Source organism: Aquila chrysaetos, chromosome 20, assembly GCF_900496995.4.
Source record: "Aquila chrysaetos chrysaetos chromosome 20, bAquChr1.4, whole genome shotgun sequence".
Taxonomy (NCBI): domain Eukaryota; kingdom Metazoa; phylum Chordata; class Aves; order Accipitriformes; family Accipitridae; genus Aquila; species Aquila chrysaetos.
The window spans coordinates 23,567,211-23,585,761 of NC_044023.1; the positions used below are offsets into that span (position 1 = coordinate 23,567,211).

The 18,551-nt window shown below is 48.6% G+C and overlaps 1 protein-coding gene across 7 annotated transcripts in view; it reads left to right on the forward strand.

Moving 5' to 3' along the window:
• The first annotated feature begins 674 nt into the window (after positions 1-674).
• The window catches only part of GRM7 (glutamate metabotropic receptor 7), a 309,745-nt gene continuing 291,868 nt past the window's right edge, over positions 675-18,551 (forward strand). For 4 of the 7 annotated variants that reach the window (XM_029996036.1, XM_029996037.1, XM_029996039.1 and 1 more), the window contains exon 1: positions 676-1,478. In XM_029996036.1, coding sequence (XP_029851896.1) covers positions 885-1,478 — 594 coding nt within the window. In that variant the 5' untranslated portion in view covers positions 676-884. Of the gene's footprint in view, positions 1,479-18,551 lie in introns of all 7 variants that reach the window. The other 3 variants (XM_029996035.2, XM_029996040.1, XM_029996038.1) reach the window with 2 other exon arrangements.

Genomic DNA, 18,551 nt, shown 5'->3' on the forward strand with positions numbered 1-18,551 from the left:
CGGCTCCATTGGTATCCACCTTAGCGGGGAGGAGGATCTCTTTTTTTTTATGTCAAACCGGATGGCTGGTTTGGATGCAATAGGCTTGCTAGCATGCTCCTGCACCTCGGCGGCAGGCTTCGGCGCGCTGGCTCTCCTCGCCCGCCGGACCCCGCCGGGATCCCCAGCTCGCCCCGCTCCCCGCCGCGGCACTGCCGGTCCCTGCTAGCTAGGGGCGCCCGCTGCCCGAGGCTTCCCCGCCGGGAGGAGGAGGAGGAGGAGGAGGAGGGGGGAAGGAGGAGGAGGATGCTCCAGTGGGGCTGAGCGGCCGTGTCCCCCCCCCCCAGCTCCTCCCCGGAGGCTCCTTTCGCGGGTGCTTCCCAGCCGCGGGCAGCCGCGCATCCCCCGCCGCGCCCGGCGCCGGCTCCCGGCCGCTGCCCTCCCGCTCCGGCCCCGGAGAGCGGGGCTGCCCGGGCTCTCCCCTTCCTTCTCCGGCGCCGTCGGGGTCCGGCCAGCCTCCGCGCCACCTGTAGCCCCCCCTCCTGACCCCCATAACTCGCCGGGCCCGGGGCCGCCGTCCGGCTCCATCCCCATCCCCATCCCCATCCCCATCCCCATCCCCATCCCCATCCCCATCCCCATCCCCATCCCCGGGCCGGGCTCGGGCGGCGCGGCCGCATCCTGCGCAGCGGCGGGCGGGGCGGAGGAGGGGGCGGGAGGCGGAGAGGACCGGCCACCATTTAAAGCGGTAGCGGCGCGGCGCGGCTCCCCAGTGCCGTGCTGCCGCGGAGCGCGGCGGAGGCAGCCGCGGCCAGGGCGGGCGGGAGCGGCCGAACCCCCCCGCCGCCTCCGCCGCCGCCTCCCCGGCCCGGCCCGGCCCGCCGCCCCCGGCCCCTCCGGGCTGCATGAAGGCGCAGGGGAGCGCGGGCGGGAGCGTGGGGCATCGCCCGGGGCATCGCCCCGGCGGCGGCGGCACCGGTACCGGCACCATGGTCCGCCTGGGCAGGCTCCTGCGGCTCCTGACTCTGATGAAGTTGCCCTGCTGCCTGCTGGAGTTCCTGCTCTCCGAGGCGGCCCAGGGGCAGGAGATGTACGCGCCCCACTCCATCCGGCTGGAGGGGGACATCACCCTGGGCGGCCTCTTCCCCGTCCACGCCAAGGGCCCCCCGGGCGTGCCCTGCGGGGACATCAAGAAGGAGAACGGCATCCACAGGCTGGAGGCGATGCTCTACGCCCTGGACCAGATCAACAGCGACCCGGACCTGCTGCCCAATGTCACGCTGGGCGCTCGCATCCTGGACACCTGCTCCCGAGACACCTACGCGCTGGAGCAGTCCCTCACCTTCGTCCAGGCTCTCATCCAGAAGGACACCTCCGACGTGAGGTGTACCAACGGGGAGCCGCCCGTCTTCGTCAAGCCGGAAAAAGTAGTTGGAGTGATCGGGGCGTCGGGAAGTTCGGTGTCCATTATGGTGGCCAACATCCTCCGGCTCTTCCAGGTAGGGCTGCGCCGCGCCGGGCGGGTCGCGGAGCTCCTTCCCGGCCGGGCCGGGCCGTTCCGCGGGGCTCTGCCCGCCGGGGACGGGCGGTGGAGGCGTCCGCGGCCGCCCGCCGCTCCGGACTCCGTTCGTGCCCCTTCAGGCTCTTCGTTTGGCTCCCCGCCGGAGCATCTTGTTGCCCTCCCAGCCACCCTCCCTGCTTCAGCATCCTCCCCCGGTGCGTGGCACTTTCTGGATTTGTCGCCCCATTTGCAAGAAGCAATCCGTGAAGGGAAAGGAGGAGGGGGAGGAAAAAAAAAAAATTAAAAAAAAAAAAAAGGAGGAAAGGCGACGATTGAGATGGGTTTGCCTTAGAGAGAAATATGGCTCGGCAGAGACGCGGGCGCAAGGCAGCGGGGGCACGGCCGGGACGGGCTTCTCGCATGAAATCTCCGCGCTGTGCGAGGGCAGGATGTCCCGGGGGTCGGGGGGGGTCGGGGGCTCGGGGCGGGGGGGCTCTCCCCGGCGGCACTTGACGGAGCCGGGGCCGCGCTGGGCAACTCCGGGCACCCCACCGCTTCCCGGGGCTGGCTCGGGCCGGGGCTCCCCCCGCTCTCCCGAGGCGGGGGGGGGGGGGGTACGGAGCCGAGCCCAGACCCCCGCTCGGAGGGGGGGCGGCGGAGGGGCCGGGCAGCGCAGCCGTCCCGGGGGCCGGGGGCGGCTGGCCGGGCTCCGGCCGCAGCCCGGGAGCGCCGCTCCGCTCCGGGAAGCGCCGAGGGAAGATGAGCGGAGCCGGGGGATTAAAGCACCGTGTGTGTGTGTGCGTGTGTGTGTGCGTGTGCGGGGGAGATGCTCTGCAGCGCCTGCCCGTTTCTCTGCCGCCCCCCCCCCCCCGGGTCTCGCTGCGATCGTGCCCCTCCGGGCGCCGGGGCTGGCTGTCGGGGCACGGACACTTGTCCCCCGTCGTCGTCCCCCCCCCTCCATCTCCTCGGCTGCATCCTCCTGCCCTTCCTTCTCCGGCACCCCAAGTCCGGGAGACGGCATCTGTGCGGGGCTGAGCCGGGGTTTGGTTCAGCCGGGGGGGGGCGGGCCGGGGGCTCCTGGCTGGGGGGTGTCCCCCCCCGCCCCCGGGGCGCTGGGTGAAGCCAGCGGGACCCGGCAGCGAGCCCCGGGTGCTCCTCGGCAGCGATCGCGGGTGCAGTGACAGTGACACAACCGCCACCAGATGCATCGTGAGCAGCGGAGTTTCTCGCTTCCTATCCTACGCCTTCGCATGCGGAAGGTGGTGGTGGGGTTTATTTTTATTTTTGTGCAGCGGGCGGAGAGATCCCCCGCTTTTCCCAGCTGGAAACTTGTGAGGTTTTCACGGCAAATCCACTCTCTGCTGTCAGCAGTCATCGTTACTCCTTATTCCCATCTGGCTGTTGGTGCCAGGTACGGCCGTCACATGCAAGACGAACGGAGCGATGCACCTTCTCCCATGGCTGCCCTTTGCGCTGCCCAGCCAGACTCGGTCCTGTCCGTTTTCCTGGCAGAACATTAAGGATCTGGTTTTGTTTTCCTTGCTTGCCTCCCCCTCTTGGCAAATTAAAATGCGACTTGTATTGCTTCTGGATTCAGCGGTGTACTGAATCTCTAACAATTTGTGCGGCTTTAACGTGCGGGTCTTTGTATTGCAATGCTACTGCCGAGAAAGCAGCCCTGCTCGTGTGCGCGAGCAAGCTTGGCATCGCTAGGTACGCTGTACTTATTTCTGTTCGAGACTTCTTGCATTACAAACACCCCTTCCTGGGCTGCAAAACAGATGATCTCATGTTCTGCTTGAGCTGGAGCTGAGAAGCTTGGAGGGATGCGAGCGGTGCTGAAGTTCTGCTGAAGTACCGGTTCAGCAGACGCTGATCTGCTGTAGACTTCCACCAGCCAGTAGATTGAGATGAGCCAGCTGTTTTATACTGAATCTCATTCAAGAGCAAATCCTGGGCACTCTCAACTGAGATCTCACTCAGAAGGAAATCCTGGGCACCAGGAGCCTTTTGTGTAATGCCACAATACCTGCAAAATCTTTGATGATATGTTATGTAATGGAGTTTGCAGAAAATCAGACATTTGGACAGTTTCTGTGTTTGGAGAGATTTATATAAATCTAAACATTTTAATGTGTTGTGACTAAGCATCTGTTCAAAATTGCTTTTTAACCAAATCATCCAGAAAGCAGGAACTGGTACATACTGAGAGAGATTTTACTGAATATGTATTTTACAGCTCAGTTCTGCCTTCTTTAAGCGGATTTTTCATGCAACAAAACTGTTCCTTATTGTCCTCTCCGCCCTCAAAACACAGTTCAGAACATGTCCTAGCCAGAGAGAAATAAGAAAGAAAGAACTCTTTTAAGAGAGAGGAGGAGAACTGGACCTATTAAGTAACTAAGTACTGTTGCGTGGAGGTGGGTGAGAAGCTGTAAGTTACTGGAAAGAAAAAAACCCAACCAACTCCCCAACCATAAAAAACTTGTTAACCTAAATACTTTCTCAAAAGCATGGGCTGTTGCAGCCAGCTTGCTTCTCATGGGTCACTCAAGGTTTTACTGACCATGGCAGTGGTGAAGGGTGGGTGAATGGCTCTGGAACACTTATTTTCATGCCCAAGCTGGCTTTTCCCTAACATCTCGTAGATGAAAACTCTTTCCATCTGTGGAGGCCTCTGCAAAGAAATCTTACTAGTGTTTACATTTCTCTGACAGTATCTTGGAAGAGAAGTATTTGTACTCTACCGTAATGTAGGGAGAAAAAATAAATATATATATATATACATAACCCATGCAGAGCACAGTGGGGTTTCCTCAGCCAGCTACTGATGCTTAAGGGGCTTTCTCTCCAGGATGGGTAAGATTTAGGCTGTTCATCTCCCTCTCTGCACGTGAAGTTACGATAGCTCTCCATGCAGCTCACCTGCCTGTTCCCAACGTAGCACAGAGGGTTGGGAGCATCTTCAGCTAATGCCAACAGGTGGGTCAGCAGGGGAGAACGGTACTGAGGTCCTCCGGTTTGAATTAATCCATGTAATCACTGTTTGAAGTTTAGTGGAGGCTTTGCTTTTGAAAAAAAATGATGTGAAGTATCTGCATTAGACTTGGGCTTTTTCCCATGTGATGAAAGCAAAAGTCCCTCCCCCTGCCTCTATATCTGCCTCCCCACTTATCCCTGAATCGCACCTTTGATAAAAGATGATGGGACTAGTCGGGGCGGGGGGACTTTCCCTGGAGCCGTGGGGACGGCACCGAGTCCCAGCTGCTGCCCGAGGGAAGGGAAGCCGTCGCCCCGACTCTGCCTGCCTTTGACGTGCTCACGCGGATGGAGCGAAGCTGTCGGGGCTGCTGAGACTCGGGCGTAGTCAGCGCGGGTCGCGGCTCTCCGAGTCACGCAGGATGAGTCGGTGCATTGGAGGTGGGCACAGGCATTGCCAATGAGGGCAGTATGTCTCCTAAGGCCAAGTACGTGAGGATTTCTCTTCCAAAATTACAACTAACGAGAGATGCAGTGGCCCTGCACCAGCGCAGGGTTCAGAGGAAGGAGGAGGCTTTACACCCCAGTTCAGTATCTGTCATTGCCATGAACTTTGTGTGGGATCTTCCGTGAGTTACTTCATTTAAAATGTTGAAGAGCATCCCGGCGGCGCACCGAGGTCCCATCTTGAGGAGCAAGTCGGACCCCACGCCTGAGACGTACTGCAGCACGGCTGGAGGTTTGACTCCCTTTTGAAGACAACGCAGACGAGCTCTCTCCAGTTTGGCAAGGGGTCGAGCTGGGGGGTGCCTCTGGCTGGCTGCTTCATTTTTTGCAGCTCTCTGGTATTTAACTTCATCCTCCTGAGAAGCAGGGATGAGCTCCTGGCAGGAGTTCGCGTGAGATAGCCCCTTCTGACTACGTCCCTCTGTAGACAAGACCTCCTGTTCTCCAGGGGTTGTGCCCCATCCCTGTCCTGGACGAGGAGGGATGGTTAAGCCCTGAATTTTGGGAGCAGGGCTGCGTGGAGCAGGTGTGCTGCCCGGCACCGAGGGCCTGTGTCTTTGCTGCAGGGCCTCGGATTAATGCAACAGAAGGGATAATATAATGTGTGGTGGACCGTGGAGATATAAATGCATAAATATTCAAGTATGTCAAATACAGTGACTTTTTCAAAATACAATTCTGTTACAGCATGCCAATAAATAGTATGCCGATTGTAAATTAAATATCTGTTCTAAAATTAAAACAGAAACAATTTGGAAAGCTGTTTCCAAACGCATCAGGGAGTTCAAGGCAATATGTTTATAGGCTGCTAGTTTTGCATTGTAAAAAATATTGTTACTTCACAGTGTCATAGCTTTCCTTACAAATTTAACTCCATGAAATTCAATAACTGCTGAAAAAATTGCCAAATGTTTCATCTGTTCCATATTTTCTGGGAGTAGAACCACGCAATATGGGGAATATCAGCACACTGATTTCTTTTTTTTTCTGCTGGAAAACTAATTTTTGGACTCCTTTAGAACTACAGACTTCTCATTACAAGCTTTAATAATGAACTAATTACCGCTTCAGGTGTCTGTCCTCAGTGGATGTAATTTTAAATAGTCAATCAACAATCGTTTTTTCTTGTCTAAATACCTTTTTGCTTTTATCAGTGATGGTTCTCGTGGCCCACAGGGGTGCGTTACCAAGCCCCTTCAGGGAACTTTTTAGAAACCAGCGTGGGATAAAGGAGTACAATGAGATTGGGAGTGTAAATTGAAACTTCCCTTATATCCCTTGGGGGCTTTTGGCTCTATTTCCATCTGCAGGCACCTTCGTATGAAATGAGACAGATTGAAAGTTGTGATCCTGCCTTCTGCTCTAGACACAATGAAGCCAGTAGAAATGCGATTATTCAGAAGGGAATACAGCTTCGAAGTGCAGCTCTGAGTCGGATGTTTCTTTTTCTTAGAAAAGGGCGTGCGTTTTCCAGGGCTCTCCGAGCGCGGAGATCCTCTTTGCCAAAGCGGTGGTAGCCGCCTGCATCAACAGGCTGTGGCTGGCTGAGCTGCAGCGCTCGAGGTGCTGCGACCGGTGGCGGTGGAGATTGTGGTTCTGTCTCAGCTTCTGACTTGGGGGAATTCAATTTGGCTCTCAGCAGTCATCGGTGCCTGTTCCTGCTGGATTGGCAGCACGGTCACGGGGAAGAAGGATAAGGGCTGCATGAGAATCCCTTTACAGAACGTGTGATCCCATGATTTCAAGAGATTCTTCTTAAGTGTTTGGTTTTTAATTAATTTTATGCTGCTCATCTGATCGGATTCTATAAACTCCTTCACTCTGCAGCAAAAGCATTTGCAAACTGATTGTTCCTCCCTTTCTCCCTCTCGTTTGCAGCAATATGGGATATAGGCCCAAAGGTTTCCATTTGTGTAGGTTCTGGGTGCAAAGCCAAAGACTCATGGTGAGCCCCCTCCTGCTGAACTTGACTTAATGAAATGGTAGTAAAATGCCAATTTAATTGACTGCAGTGTACCTGCCACGGGGGGACTCCTGGGTTATTGCTGGTATTTGGGAAGAAAACTAACACACTTTAGCAATATTTTTCTCTAGATGCTAATATATTTTGAACTCATTACCAGTTTATTGCATTTTCCTCTTCTAACTTTTAATAAGACAATATCGGTTTTAGGAAGTGGGGTAATGATTCATTTTATAAAAGATATTTCAGGAGAGCTATACATTTTTCAGTTAGACTCATATAGAGAATTCAACAACAAGCTGAAAATAGGAAACAGTAAACTTTAATTCTTTGCCTCTTTTCAAAAAATGGCTTTTGCGTTTCTCAGCAAGCTTTCATTTTCATCAGTCTCCAAATACTTGTCCTTGTTGTTACTGATGCACCTAACACGTGTCAACAAGCTGAGCCATGCCGTTCTACTGTATTGTTGTTGAAATATTGGGCTACATTTAGTACATGTGGAATCTTATTTTGCCTGTATAAATCAAAGTAAAGGAAAATCCCTGCTTCAGGAATTCACGTTTCCATGAGGAGTTACTAATGGGAGGTTGGAGGTGCTATGAATATATTTTTCTGGAAACCAGTGATTTGGAGGTAAAATTTATTTTCTTGACAAGGCAAAACTCATTATTAGCAATAATCTTGGCTCTTAATCTATTTTCGAGTGTCTCTCTGGAGACATTAGGTAGAAGGGACTGCAAAGAGTCATGTGGAAGAAGACTGGCTCTGCCAGGAGAGGGATGCTCTCCCATGGAGAGAGACAGAGAGGGATGATGGTGCTTACGTGAGCAAAGGATTAGCAGATAATTGGGGCTGGTGTCGGGGGCAGCACAGGGGGATGCTGGAACATGTCAGCTTCTAGGGTGAAAGCATTATTCAGCAAGTACATTTGTGCCATTCCCAATTTATTCTTTGAAATGAAATAAGGTGACCTCTTTGGAGTGACAAATGGACGGTTCATTTCAAGGCATTAATTTCTATGAAAGAAATATTGATCTGGTTTTGAATCTTATAACACTAATACTGTAAAACTACATGTTCTATATTCTGTATTTTATTCTATTAAATGAGTTTTGCTTGGAGGCATCCAGCACAATACTCTGCATCGTAATATCAGCTGTTGTTATTTCTATTTATGGTGATATTCAAATTAATCTCAATGAGTGACAATGCTGACTGTCCCAGACATGGGACTATGATGAATTTTATCATAATATTGGAAGATACGAAGCATGTAATTAAGGCTGTTTGGAGAGCATGGAATCCAATATAGTCAGGTCATTAGTGTGGTGGAGTGGGTATCCAGGCAGAGAGAAATCTGAAGAAAAACAAGTATTTCTAAAGCCTTCCTCATTACTGATGATTCACAAGGTCCTATAAAGCCCTTCTGCTGAAGGCAGTAGAGGTATTCTGAATCATCACCAATTTAGCTGAGAATAAAGCATGGTCCTGTTATGGGCCACTAAAATATGGTAGCCCTGCCCTGCCCCAGGCCACCGGTCACTCGTGCACAGTCACCACGCATTTTACCTGGCCGAGTAACTCTCATACCTGCAGAGCTAGTGTAGTTCTTCCATGCAACCGTACTACATCAGGAAGAGAGACTTCAAATGACAGCAGTTAATACGTAGGAGTGGTCTAAAAGCTCTTTAATTTCTGTGTCCCCATGTCATCGTGCTACCCCTGCATGGACAGCACAGCAGAGGTTGGCAAGGCACGGGGGAGGGTTTTTTGCAACTTGGGGGCTGCTGAGTGTGACGGAGCAGGTACTGCGGTGGGGTGTCCAGGCTCTCGCGTTCTGTAGTTCGTTACGAAGCCCTTCGCCGGCGCCGTGCACACACGGACCCTATGGCAGGGTGCAGGGCGGTGCACCCCGACAATGCCTACAGCGGGGCGGCTGCTGAGACCTTCACATCGGGGCCTCGCTCCTTCTCCGGGGGGCCAGCACCTCCTTTTGAGAAAATTTGACAAGTGCTGTTACATTTCCAAAGAAACCGTAACTCCAGCAGTGTTGCCCAACTTCCTTCTAATTTAGTCTGCATTATGAGGAGTGATGCTTTTGCTGTGTCATTTGGGATGTTCGGGAGAGGCATTAGCATGCCGTACGAATGGGAGTGTGTTGCAAAGTATATATCCTCTTATTCCTTGGCTGATGGGGTAATGCAGGCCAATGCCTCACTTCCAAGTACTTTTAAATGAACTTGGCAAGCACGCCCAAACGCCTGTGAAGTGCTCCTAACTAGAGATCGCCTTTCTCCTTGAGTAGAGATCATGAGAAGCACTCAGACTCCCTGGCCTCTGATTTAAATGGGAAGAGAAGGCAGGCTGGGGAGACCTTCCCTTCTGAATGCCGTGCGCTGCCTGGCGTGGCACAGATAAAATCTTTTCACATGTAGGGCACATCAAATAGCTCTGTTTTTGTTAAAAGGATTGCCTGACCTGTGGGGGTGGAGGGGACATTTAAGAGCAGTCTAGGGCTGCAAGATTTCATTCTGATGATGGTTCTGCTTAATGTCTATGAATATGTTTGTGTATGTAGGTGTTTTATATATATACATACACACATACTTGCATATATATAAAAATACTTTTTTTTTTTTGTAGATATTTATGCTGTAAACGTAAGTGGCCTGTCTTCTAACATTTTGCTCAGGGCTAAGGCTGGGAATGGGAGAGCAGGCACCAGTGCCAGGACATGGTGGGCGAGGATGGGATGGAGCACGCCTCCGCTTTCGTTGACTGCCACTGCTGTCAGTGTGCCGACAGTCATGTCACCCGCTTGTTTGGCTTTTCGATTCTGTCTGTCTCGCATTATTATGATGTTAGGACTCAGAAGAATCAATGATGTGTGATTAATAGAGAAAAGACGTGTTTTAGTAATACAGATCCACCTCAGAGGCGTTCAGCAGTACAGTCAATGGGTTGTGTTCAGGCTTGGGTGTTCCTAACCGGGAAGCAAGTGAAGGGAGGACAGGCAGAAACCGTGATGGAAAACAGGGGGAAGACGGTGGAGGGGTTGGTGTGCGGCTGGTGCAGGGTGAGAGGGTGCTGGAAGGAGGATGCTCTGCGGGACCAGCTCTCCCTCCCTCTCCTCCCAGCAGCAGGAGCCTCAGGTCTTCTCCTGGCAGCAGCTCAGTGGCTTTTGGGACCCCAGCATGGGCAAAGAGGATGGACAACAGGGCTGTGGTGGCCATTCGCTTAGTGGCAGGCTACTGGCCATGTGCCTGCCACCTCTGCCTCTGCCTAGAGCTGCTCTGAGGGATCAAAGGGAGAGTCAAGGTCGGGGTGGAGGAGCTGAGTGGTCACCGTGCAGCGCATTGCCCTGGTAGAGGAAGCGGCCAAGGTCGAGTCCGGTATCTGCACGGCCCAGATCAGTGCCAGGCAGTGACACAGGAGTCCCGGGGAGGACACAGCCACGTCAGCGTGTCACACGGAGGGTAACTGGCACGGGGCCGCTCGCCTTAGCCCAAGGGCTGTGCCTTGCTGGAGCTGCTTTACTGCTCCCAGTTCAAAAGCCAGATAATCTGGACCTGCCTTTAGTGTGGTCCCTGTGCTCCCTCGCCTGCTGTAGATATGCCTTTAGATCTTGCTCTTACAGTTTTACAGCTGGTTTTGGCTTTTCACTTGCAGGTATAACAACTGCTGACAAAGCCAAAACCTTAAGCTATAGTTGTCCTGAAAAATGACTCTGATCGAGGTTCTCCTCAGGTGGGTTGATACAAACCCGTATCTCCACTTTCTGCATAAGAAATTTCACGTTTCTGTGGCTGATAGCAGGATGTAGCAAACAGCCCAGCGCTGCTCGGGGTGCCCGCAGCCGGTGGGGTTCAGCGATACGACCCCCGTGGAAGGAGCGAGCATCGCCACTGTCAGTGCTGCAGCCTTAATGGGAGCTGAAGGGCGAGCCAAGCCCTGTGCCGCCTTTTTAAAGGTCACCCCTTATCACTGGAAACGTGAGAAAGTTGATTGTAGCGTGGTTATGGGGAATTTCCAGGGTTAGCTGGAAAAGTCACCCTTTTTGTTCATAGACCAAATTTCAGTTATAGAAATGATGGTGTAAAAGTGAATATAGATCCCTGCATGTGACTTTTGTAGCAGCCATTTATTACTATCCTACGAAAAGGCACTAATCCTAACTTTTCTTAGAAGAGTGCCCATACATCAATAGGACCATAAATCCAAAGAGTGTAGAGGACAGAAACACACACTTGTCTTAGCACAATTTTCCAGCATTTTCTTTGGATGCTCCAGCACTGGCTGATGTCGGTGGGAAGGCAGCAAGCTGGGTGAGGATCTTGCTAATTCGCTTGGGCAGTTTCAAGCATCCCTTTGCCCTGGTACCCTCCCCTTGACCTCCCGCTCTGGCCCCTCAGGTGCTCCCCTCCAGTTTTCTGGGAGCAGAGGTTATCGATGTGGCTCCTGCTGCCGACTCCTTCAGCGGCGGTCCTCCGTACTCGCGCCGAGTTGCTGGTCTGAGATGGGACCCGTATAGCCAGGCGGGTCCGAGCAGATGCTTGGCTAAGTTCTTTTATAAACTTTTCTGAAGAATATTCTACAACCTCCGTGAAAGACTATTTTTTCCCTCTTAATAGTCAGCTTTTATCCTCTTTGCTGGAAATTTTCCTGGTTTTGTTTTGACTGTACTTTCACAGCAGGCTATGAGGCTTAAGTGCAACACAAGATGCAATAGCAATCTTCCTAAAGCAAGACTTTTGCTCTCCCTTCTATGCTGGAAGTTAGGTACAAAAAGTAGAGGTTTTGAATGCTTTAGTGGGAGAGATTTATCCACAAGATTAACATTCACTCAGCTGAGACTTGTGAAACTCCATCTCTCTGATTCAGGCTCGAGATGTCAGCCTAAATTTCCAGTGGTCTGGACGGGTACTAGTGGTTATTTTAAATTCTGTCTCATCCCAGTGATGCATTTCCAGTCTAGGCTACCTGTGTTAAAAACCAACCAAACAAAAACCCCATGAGAAGTTTGCTTCCACAATAGCCCTTGTTTAAAGAACTGAAAATTTTCCAAATGAAGAAAATAATAAAATCCCAAATCTCTCTATTCAGTATTTTGATGGAGGGGACAGAGGGTTCAGGATCTCAGGAGACCTTTGTGCCTACATTGTCTCAGGTGGAAATGCTCAAGTTCGGTGCCTTGCAAGTTTGTTTTCTCTGCTGCCATTTTAGAATTTGTGTACGGTAAAGCATTCTGCAAGCCCATATGCAGAAGATTTTCTAATAAATTTATTATTTCATAAATATTTTAATAACAGTAATTATGCATTCATCAGAATGGAGATTTGTTTCAATGTCATTAAATTCAGCCTCATAATTATATGCATGGTATTTTTGCACACAGTACAAACTGAGTGCAATTGCTTTGTAAATGTATTGCAGCGCTTGGCGACACAGGAAGAATTTACGTCTTTGCAGGATTGTCGGCCCCAGCTATTGGCATGTTCAATATACCAAGAAGAACAGGACAGCAGGCAATTTTCTTCTATGAGAGTGGAGGATTTCGGCCTTAAAAGCTTCAGCGGCCTTCTATTTCCAGCAGCAACAACAAATTAGCTCCTTAATACAAGATCACAGATAAAATGCAAATTGTGAGAGGCAGAGGTGCTGGTTGCGCCACAGCTGATGTGATCGTGAGGAAACCGCACAGACTTCATGGGGGGCACACTGGGAGCCCAGTTTGAGCACACCGGAGCAGCCACCACTGCTTGCTGGGCTATCAAAACACTGCTAAGATTGAAACAAATTTACTTTTGAAATAAACTTATAAACAATTTTTGTGATAAATCTGTACTTTTTTTGAACACAAATTTATGTTTAGACATCTTGAGGTAAACACAGACCAGTTAGTATTAAAAGTTTTGATGCCAAAGAAAGCTTGACTAGACCAACTACAAGTTTGATGGCAAATTCCCTTTTCACTGTGAATATGGCCCTTCGTCCTGGGAGACCCATGCATTTGCTGCTTTCTAAGTACCTCTGTTTGATAAACACAACTTGGTAAGCTTAATCAACATTTTTTCTTTCAGTCATGATATCAGAGACCACTAATGTTTAATCCCAGTAATACAAGACTCCATGTAACATACTTGCTTTAAACTCTGAAAATAGATATGAGCATATAGTCTCTAATTAAAAGTGAAACAAAGATTATCTTTTTTCCAGGATGAGCTCAACTGGCTGTAGATGTTTGATAGATCTCTGATGCTCATCTTGAGTTTTGACAGTGTGTCCCATGTATCTCGGTACTTGATTTCCATGTTAAAAAATAAATAAATAAAAAAAAAAAAATCAAAGGCAACTTGATCGAATCCCACATATCAGCCTGCACCTTGTGTATCTCAAGGACAACACAGAGTTTAGTATTCACTGTGTTACATTCTCCATTGATTCCCCAGTCCCCAGCCTTCAGCATTTGAATTTTTTTTGACACTCAGGTCCATAAGCACCTCTTTTGTGCTGTAAACATGTATTCTGGCTGTGTCCAATGCTTGCTGCTGCTCTCCCCATAGAACTTCAAAGTTCAGAACTTCCATCTCGGCTGGTGCAGCCAGAACAACCTGTGCTGCCTTCTCACCTTCCTGTCCTTCCTATTGCGTATAAAATGGAGTTGATAAAGGCCTCTCAGGGGTATTATTAATGTTACCTTCCCTGTCGTGTCTTTTCCACTTGCTGTTTCTCTTGCATTCTCTATCCCTACCCATGGTGAGAACCCTTCCCGCCCTGCCTGCCCTCACATGAGGACACGTTGGGGCCATGGCTTCCCAGAGGACCACCCACCTATTGCTGGTTAACGAGGGCTGATGGCTGGGTTTATTCAATTTAGAAAAGTGATTCTGTATGGTTGGGGTCAAGTTCCCTGCTGATGGATATAAGTGGAGCTCTGGCAGCTTACACCAGCTGAGGCTGTGGCTTTCTTCTCTATGTATTTATTCCCTTTGGAAACGGGTACATTCCCCAGGTCTGTGATCTTTGGGGCAGCAGGTATGCCGAGATGCCCTTAGTGTATGGTTATTTCTCAGGGCAATGCATGATGAAGAGGTGAATATGAAACAATAAGGTACAGGTTAACCTAATGGATGGCTGAAAGCTAATAAATTATCCTGTTGTCTTGAATTTCATGACAGCTCATAAGAGCCTAGACAGCATCACCACCAGTTTTAATTGTGCTAGTGCCTTGCAGCTATAGAAACAAGACTAAGTGCCCAGAGTTGTTTCCCGTGCTGATCCCATCAAGATGGAGTCCTAATAGGTAGGATCAAGGCCAAATCCCATTTAATAAAAAAATGGCAGGAATAAATCAAAAGTTAAAGGGAAGCTGTCAACTCAAATTTGGCTGGAAGTTGTTACGTTTATAGAAATAAAATCCAGCACTAATAGAGATGCTTTAGTGATTTTTAAAGAAGGTAATTTTGCAGTAGTACTTCAATGCACAGAAATGATATTGACAATAAAAATTAATTAAATGATTTTTTGTGGTTTTGTAGTTTTTCTATCCAACAGCAGTACAGAAAATCTCCTAGTATTAGCCATGTAAAGGAATTATCTTTTTAAGGTGCGTATACCACTACTACAGTGAAGGATTTTCAAAATTAGGAAAGGCTATTTTGATGTCTGGATTCCCCAGCAAGTCTCCGGCAACTGGGAGCTCCTTGCCTGTTCCAGTGCTTGAAACCATTTCCTGTAGTAGCATGTTAGTGTCCTAGGTAAAGTGATTTGTGTACTGTATGGGATTCTGGACGTTGACACAAAAAAATTAATTTTCCATCTGCCTGCAGCAACCATGATGGCACCAGCCGTTAGGGGGCTACAGGTTGTTTTCAGTTTGTTGGCTAAACTGGATATGGGGAAAGGGATAACTGACTTGACTTCTTCAAGCTTCATGGAGGATGTCCAGGACTGCTGCAGAAGTAAGTCTGTAACACTTTGAGATCTGTAACACATCTCAGTGTGAGACCAGGCGGATGGTGTGGAACTCCATTGGAAGGCAGCTTTCCATCTTGAGGAATATTTTTGTGATCTGGTAAACTGTGAAGGGCATTAAATCCTTGAAGAAGTGAAAGAAATCACAAATACATTCTTTTCCACCTGTGATAAATGTATTTTGCTAGAGAATCAAATTGTTATTAAAAAAGCCTCCAAACCCTGTGCTTATTTTCTCAGGAAGAATCTTCTTACATTTCAGAAGAAAATAAATACCTCTAAGCACAAAAGCATGAGGAATGAGGCTGATAACTCTTCTAGAAAATGTCCTGCTTGAGACAAGCAAAGCTTCTGCTGCTCTCTCTAAGAAATCCATCTGTTAGTGAAATAATAATTGCTTATTCAAATGTGCATTATATGGCTATGTTTATGATGAATGCACAGGTGTGAAATAAAGCCTGTATTTGTTTCTGAGCATGCATCTATGCTGTGCTGTAACCCTGCACTTAATATTTACATATGTAACGGCTCTCTCCTGATTATCATAACTCAGCAGTTGGTCCTGGCTCAAAACTCTTATCAGCCCCAGTGAAAATGCCACATGCAGAATTAGAGCAGGGCCGTCAGCCATCGCACTGCAGCCTGGCTTTGGAGCAGGTTTGGGGCTCCTCTTACGGGTAACACGGCATGTTTGCATGTTAGCAAGCAAGCAAATGCTGCAGCAGTCAGGTAGCTGAGGTGTATCATTCATGGCTCTAAACTATGAAAAAAGTTGTAACAGTTTATCAAAAATATTAACTGTGCCACAGGGCGAACTAGCTGATTTGTGGTACCTCTATGCAGCAAATTATTGTACACATTTTTATGCAATGGTTTGTTTATACATATTGCTTTGTTTTTCCTTTTGCTACTTTTTCGAATTGAATTTTTTAGCAAAGAATGTGTGTGTTTCTCCCTCTTCCCTCCCTCCACTGTTCCTCACTCAGCTCCTAAGCAGTTTGGAAAATTGGTCTGACAGTTGATCCTAATCTCCAGGGTGAATTTTAGATAAGATGCTATTGGGTTCATGAAATGAAGTTGTTTTTTCTTGTGCCATTATAAAGGTATCATTGAGCTAGCAAAACTAGCAAACTGTTCTTTTTGTCTTTCCTACTGATTTTTGTAGAGCATGTTAAATCTTATCACTTAAATTATAATAAATATGGCACACATTAAAAACAACAAAAATAATGAGGTATAGTTTAAACACACAGCTAGGAGAAAACATGATCTTTCTCAATTGAACTGTGTTTGTACTGTTCATGAATCTTTCTGTCATATTTGTTGACTGAGATTTTTTTTTTTAATGTGCTCCATGAAGAAAAATTAAAAATGTCAGTTATTTAATGAAATAAAATTGCACTGAGGTTTGTGCTGCTTTACCTCTCAGATTTGTGCTTTGCATTATACCTGGTACCCTGAATGTTTCTCGGTGGTACTGTGGTTTGCTAAGAGGCGAGATGGAGTCTGGGCTATAGCGCTGGTTTGCTGCGGCGTTACCCGGGGAAGGGTGGAAATGCACCCTGGGGTTTTGAGAGGCTGGGGATTGTCAAAGCCAGTAAGTGTAAATAAAGTACATTTCCAGTTCCTCCCATTTTCATTTTATCCCAGCCTATGCCTGAAAGCCAAATCATTATATTGACTGTTAGTATAAAACTTCATAAGACATTTTGGTTTTAACTGGTGGTAGTCTTTTGGAGAGTGTTTCAGTGGTGAAAATTAAAGTTATGACGAATTACTCAGACCCTTTGTTTGCAGGCATCCTTCTTACTGCACCAACGCTCTTTGCGTGATCCTTTTCCCATGGTCTACGTTTGCAGTCAGTTCCTTCGTTTGCCTTGGGATGGCTAAATCCATCTTAACTTTGGTTGATCGGTGGGCAACGTAGGGATGCTCCTGTATTGGGAGCACTTTCTCATGGTCCATGGTGTTCCCCTGGTGACGCTGGGACAGTAGATGATACGGGACCTACCGACTGCATTGAGAACCTACAGCATGCCTTATAGTGAGCCTTTCAGGAAAGTCTCTAGGTGCTTAGTGAATTACCTGGGATGGTTATCGCAGGGAAGGGGCATGTTCAGGCTAAATGACAGCCTGTCACTGCACAGAACAAAATACTCTTATAAGCTACAGCAATTTTAAAAATAGAAACCAGGGAGAAAATGGACTTGAAGGTACACAGCACTCAGACAGATGGGAATTGGTCCTAATGGGCCTTGAGCTGTGCTAGGGATGAGGGGCTGTGAGCTCAGCCAGGGCAGCTAGCTGCAGGTGGGAGCAAAGTCACTGCTCTCATATGTCTCCCCTTATCAAACTTATTTTTATTCCTAATTTGGACAAAGAACTCCCTCAGACTTGAACTTTTCCTTGTTTGGCTGCTGCGAGGGGCTGCTGGCGGCTGGGCCGGGTGTGATGGGGGAATCAACTGCAAAAACACAGCTGCTCTGTAGGACTTCCTTTAGTTTGTAAACACTTGCATTGTATGAAATCTGCTGGGCCTAGATTAGATAATACTGGTTTCACAAAGTAATATGTGACCCGGCTCCCGAGTCTAGCAGATGAGTACTTGGTGTAAGCCTAGGAAAGACAGAGATGTGATTTTTATCTACTCCTGCACGCTCCTTGCTCTCAGTCCTGCGAGCTTTCCAAGTGAGCCCCCCAGCAGCCCCAGGGACCCTGCTCGTTCCCAGGGACTGGCCAAGTAATTCCCCCATCGCCCGGGAATCCCCCGTGGGCGCTCAGACCGGTCTCACCGCCGCTTTCTGCAGCCGAGGGATGCGCGGCAGATCCATAGCACTGACGGCTGGGGTGAGCAGGGTCTGTCTATTCCTTGTGCTCAGGTGTGGAGGAGCTCTCTGGAGCCTCTCAAACTTGGCAAGTTTTCTGTCAGAACAGCAAAAAAAAAGGAAGAAAAAAAATTTTTGCTCTCCAGGTTGTTTTTTCACCCCTTACCTCCCTCCCAGTGCTCACATAAATTAGGCAAAATGTGGTACAACCGGAATCTGTTTTCCTTAACGGTTGGCAAAGTGTAGTATGTACTATTAAACCTGAATCCTTTGGCATATGCAAAATCCACAAAGCATTCACCTTTTTTTTTAAAGGCATACTGCTCATCTTAATTTCAGGCATCACAGATCTAAGAAAAATATTTGGAAAACATTATTTGGGTTTTTTTGACCTATAAAATACACCCCGTCATAGAAATCAGGGTGTAACTCACCAGAATTTGTGTCTAGTGTATAAATCCTTCACCATGAGGACTATCCTAAGTACATGGGTCTGGAAAGCTGTCCAGCAAGGTTTTGACCTCAACTGGGGCTTCTAACTGCAGTATAATACTAAAAAATACAGAAATTATTGTAATGACAGTGCCTAAAGAGCTGTTTTTTTGGCTGGAGTGAATTTGTCAGCAGAATTGCAGAGATTGCCCTTACCTTAGGATTTTGCTCATTGTCTTTCAGAGCTGAACACAAAATCTACCCATAAATAACCAGCACAACATTTTCTTGCACAGCTTTGAAAAGAGAGAAACCCTGCCAATAGTCTAACAGATTAATAAAGTGAAATGTCTTCTCATGCAAAAGAAAATCCTGTCCACTTTTAACATGG